Here is a 4903-nt window from a genome sequence, read left to right on the forward strand (position 1 = left end):
CCCGCCGTTCGATTAAATCGGTCCGACAAATTTGACTGTATTTAAAAATAGATGAATTCAATTACCGGTCCGACCACTTGTGAAAATATTCTGTTAAATAAGTAACATTCGCAATCGAAAATGGTGACCAAATGGTCTTAAATATCCCGATCAACAAAAAATTATTTGAGACTCGAGCAAAAGTTGAAACTGGACCTCTGAAACTTCAACAGAAAACTCCAAAACCAAGTTGAAAAATTATAATTCGTTGGAAATAAAAACCCATTTCAGTTTGGCAATGGGACAAATTACCCTAGAATATAGCAGTTGCTTTTCTATACATCGTTCTTCACTTCGTTTACATATTTGTAAAGTTCCAAGTGAAATGAACTGATAACCCAAACCCAAAACCAAAACCAAAACCAAAACCAAAACCCACCATGCCACAGCTAAGGCAAAAGCATGGGTGGTTTCCATTTCTTGAATTCTACCAGATCTCTATTTACAACAGATCCATTATGCAGCCAGAACGTCTCGGCAGACTGATGGAGTCGTCTTACTTTCTTATGAAGTTCCCACAAAATTCCAGTAAAAGCAGAACAAGACTCTGAATCTGGAGCATAAACCCATAAACATCTTACCCTTCTACCGTTAGCTATTAACTCTTCGATAATTTTATCTGCAAGAAACTCAAATATATATCCTTGACTCATTTGGTCTAGTAAATAAGAGAGAAACAAGAATGGCATTCAGTAGTCTCACCAGGAATTGATTCCAAGTATTCCAAAAGTTGAGGACCTATACGAGTCAACGGCCATTTGATCGATACTTGGGTATAGTCTACTACATTCTGAAAAGGCAATTCTATTTGATCTGATAGGATAACTGGGACACACTCCTGTTTGGTGCAAATAATGGGCAGCAGTGTGTTCAATATAATTTGTATTCGAGAGAAAGATGCATCAGGCTTGTAAGAATAAGGTAAGACACATACCACAAAGAATGACTCGTAAAAGCGAAGAGTCCATGATGACTCCCCACGAGGAGCCAGACAAAATTTGGCATTGCGGAGGTGTCGAAAATATTCTATCCTTCCAAGTTTATCTGGGCCGCTGAACTTCAAATCTGGAGATTCCACCTGTTCACAGTATCAACATGCACATCTTTTCCAAGGATTTAAAATTATGGTAAGTGGTAACACAAAATAGCAACAGTGAAATTTACTTTTGAGTTCTTGAAATCTAAAAATCAGATCATAGACCCTGGGTAGTAGCATTGATTTCGCTATTGCAAATTCAACTCTCTCTTTTAGTTAATCCCTCGACATTTCTACTGAGGTGCGGAAAATGACAAGAACAATCAACTAAAACCCAAAAGTTTCATCTCCCATCATCTAAGTTAATCATGGTTTCATCCTTAATAAGTGCACAAGTTACCATAAATGTTCTTCAAATCTTCCTAAAATTCTCTTCCAATCGATTATGAATCTTTCGAGGTTCGGCTTCTTGATTTTTTTCTTTGGAGGAAGGGATGCAGGAGTCCAAAGACTTCAGTAAGCTGTTAGTGTATGACCTATAGGCAAATATTTTCTTTTAGGTACTTGAGTAGAAAAGATTCATAATTATCTCTGGTAAACTGTTTTCCTTCCGTTAAATTAACCAGCCAAGGAGTTTCCAATTAACAGGAAAGGAGAAAATACGACGTAACCAACCATTAGAAAGGACATACCTTATCAGGATATTGTTTCGCTAGCTCTATTAATTGCATACGACCAACCTTTCCTTGTGCTCGACCTAAATAATTAGCCAAATACTTCCTTTTTGATAACGGTAAAGGGTCAACCAGTCTACCCTTAGCAGCAGTCATCCCATCATCAACATTTCCTGGTATGATTATATCTTTCCATGTGTTGAAGGCGCTGATGTCTCGTTTATCTGTGCGGTCTCCCTGCATGTACAAGCACAATACATTTTTCAAATCAGATGTTAATTTGAAATATTATGCAACTATCATAACATAATTGTCAAGATGAACTTCTTGTTCCTGGGGAATGACACATCATCAGTATCCAAAAGAATAACGTGTAGAACCTCACACCATTGTCTTATTAAAGTTTTAAGTCAGAGAGCAAAAACTCAGTACTAGTACATGGCCCTCAAGATAAAAGGAAATGGCTTTTTCTTCACTATGGAAATACGAGGCATGTGTATGTAAAGGACTATACCTCTGGAGTCAGAATAACAGAACGATTCAAATACATAGACCAAGACTTAAACAAGTGAGCTCCAGCACCACTGCAATTCAAAATAAACAAGCACAGATGTAAAGCAATACAAGATCGTCCTAGTCATCAGATTGAAGAAAGCTGAAACCAATAAGATAATTCAAACAAGACCTTCTATCCACCTTTTCTTGCTTTGATCTCATGAATATTTCAATGAAGTAGCTCATACAAACGACAGAAGGTACTATAACTTGTGTGGGACAAATTTTAAGATGTCAATGCTAAGCACATCCTCCACGATTTGAATGTCATACCTTGGGAAAATAAAAATATGGTTGCGGCCACCAGATACCCTGAAATACGGCATTTGACTTAAAACCTGAAACCAAATAAATGCTTATATAAATAATAATAATAATAGCATAAGCATAATTTCTAAGAAACTATGCTTTTACAAGAAAAATTGAATCACGCCATTACCTTGACATAGGTTTGGTTGATCTCCTTATCATTCAAGCCACCCATCATTCGGACACATTTAACATAAGATGGCACAAAAAACAAATCTGCTTCTTCTTTCTTTCTAGTCCGAAACCTAGATTGCAAAAGCAGCCTATGTATTTTAACCTGAAGGAAAAGGAAGGACAGAAGGTGCAAAGGGGAACGTGCAAATATTAGCTTGCGATAATTTCACAAATAATTCAAAAAAAGAAAACAACAAAATCGCACTCCTCATCTACCCGGTAATAATATTATCTTCAAACCCTTGAAGTATTAATTCTACAATTTCCAGTAATGTTAATGGCTTAATGCATCAAAAAGAAATTTTCCACTAAATAAATTACAAAGAGTACCTTATCTTTTCTTAATCCAAGAAAATGATGCAAGATAATCTATCTCACATACCATAATCTTACCTATGATATTATTAGCATTTCTAGTTCCTAATACATTGATAAAGAATTTGAACGAAATAGCAAGCATGATGGATCTGAACCATTTAGTGAAACGACAAAGAGCATAGACAAGTGGGGGCAAATCTTACATTTTTATTTCCAGAAAAATAACCTACATTGAATTGGAACATACGCAGGCTTGCTTTTCCATCAAATTTGCAAAGAGAAATCGTTACGAAGCAAGGATATTGTCGTAATATTATCGAAACTGTGACATTTATTTTGATTGTTACAAAACAAGAGTATCACTAACTAACAAGTCTAATTAATAGTGTAGTTTTTTGGATATGCTTTGCTCTCACCATAAGCATAATAGAAATCCTCTTAACCAGGAGCATGACAAACGTGCTGCACAGCAGACAGTTGAGACAATATCTACTACATACAGAACCGGCAGAAGTAGACATCCAAAGGAGTTTGTAATGGCTAGTTTGCGACTACTAGTTTATAGCGGCTATATTTCAAGAAGCTAGCTTTCTAAATAGAGATATAGATCATTTGCAGAATAAATCAAGTCAATCCAAGCTAAAGAGTGATAAAGTGATAATGACCAAGAGAATTGAGAGCCAAGATAGATGGTTTAAGAGCATTTATTACAAGATCATTAGAATCCAAAAGTAAGAGTAGAGACAGAGAGAAGAACTAACAAAATCAAAATGTCTTCACTTCGAAATCAAGATTCAAAGAATCATTTCGGAGTGACCCAATACAATTGAAAAGCCGACCATCAACATAAAGAGAAATGAGCTGATTAGAACAGTCGAACGATGTTTTAGCATATATACATTGACCACACAAAGCTATTCAGCGATCAAGTGACGATGCAAAGCTATTTAGTACTCAACTGACTTTGCGAAAGCATTTGGTGCTCAATCGACAGATAGATGGATAGCCTTGAACATTGTACTATAGTGTGTCCCATGGATTTATTTCTTCTCAAATAAAAGAAAATAGGTGCCGATAATTCGTTCTATGAACTTTTTGTTGCTATGTCCTTAATCTACATTACTGATCACAATTGGCCTGAATTTCCCCATCACCTTGTATCCGCCATTTTACAATGTATTTTGAGTCTTCAGCTTAAACAATATCTCCTCCCCTACTATTTCTCATCCAATTCGTATGCCCGGATTACGAAATCTTATCAAATACTGCATCTTCAAGATTACCAAAAACAATTACAGAATGCGGAAAAAGGACCTGATAGATTGAGAAAGAACACCTGACTGCCCCATTGGCCTTTGACGCAAGCGTCAGCAGAAATCTTCCCATCACGACCATACATCAGCAGCTTCAAACCCTCGATCTCGTTCTCATCGTACACGTAAATCTTCAAATCCAGGTGCGCACGGTCCCCGAATGCGACATCCTGCGGAGCATTGTGGCCATAGGAAGCGGAGAATGAGCTGCGGAGAGCCGATGAACAGGGGCCGAGGGAGTGGTCGAAGAGCCTGGTGAGGAAGAAGGTTGCGGCGACGAGCACGAGGGCTCCGATCTGGTGCGTTCGGGTGCAGTGGGCGGTGGCGTGGTGGGGGTGGGGAGAGAATAATCTGGTGCTCTTGGTGTTTGTGCTCATGCTCGCCATTGATGGAAACCTCGAAAGCTAAAATGTAAAGTGAGATTTTTGCAGGTGAAAGGAATGTCACGACGGCGTCGTATGGATCAGGTTTTTCATTAAATAAATATATTGTAATAAATAATAAAATATATTATCATTCTAAAAATAATCTCTATTAAAAAATTT

At 37.3% G+C, this 4903-nt stretch overlaps 1 protein-coding gene across 1 annotated transcript; it reads right to left on the reverse strand.

Annotated features, from left to right (window-relative positions):
* Positions 1–253: 253 nt before the first annotated feature.
* Positions 254–4824, reverse strand: LOC140966810 (probable beta-1,4-xylosyltransferase IRX10). The gene is made up of 8 exons (XM_073427073.1): positions 4382–4824; positions 2684–2830; positions 2518–2582; positions 2204–2273; positions 1708–1926; positions 974–1117; positions 742–877; positions 254–658 (listed from the first exon to the last, which is right to left on the reverse strand). Exons 1-8 carry the CDS (start codon positions 4742–4744, stop codon positions 429–431), a joined length of 1374 nt encoding a protein of 457 aa, XP_073283174.1. The 5' UTR covers positions 4745–4824; the 3' UTR covers positions 254–428.
* Between the last annotated feature and the right edge of the window lie 79 nt (positions 4825–4903).

This window comes from Primulina huaijiensis, unplaced genomic scaffold, assembly GCF_012295235.1.
Source record: "Primulina huaijiensis isolate GDHJ02 unplaced genomic scaffold, ASM1229523v2 scaffold208042, whole genome shotgun sequence".
NCBI lineage: Eukaryota > Viridiplantae > Streptophyta > Magnoliopsida > Lamiales > Gesneriaceae > Primulina > Primulina huaijiensis.

Excerpts from the sequence above, each read along its gene's own strand:
- LOC140966810 (XM_073427073.1), bottom strand. The coding sequence starts at position 4,744 with ATGGCGAGCATGAGCACAAACACCAAGAGCACCAGATTATTCTCTCCC. Across the intron at positions 1,927-2,203 it reads CTGTTATTCTGACTCCAGAG|GGAGACCGCACAGATAAACG; the intron begins GTATAGTCCTTT and ends TTGTACATGCAG. Across the intron at positions 1,118-1,707 it reads CGAAACAATATCCTGATAAG|GTGGAATCTCCAGATTTGAA; the intron begins GTATGTCCTTTC and ends TACTGTGAACAG.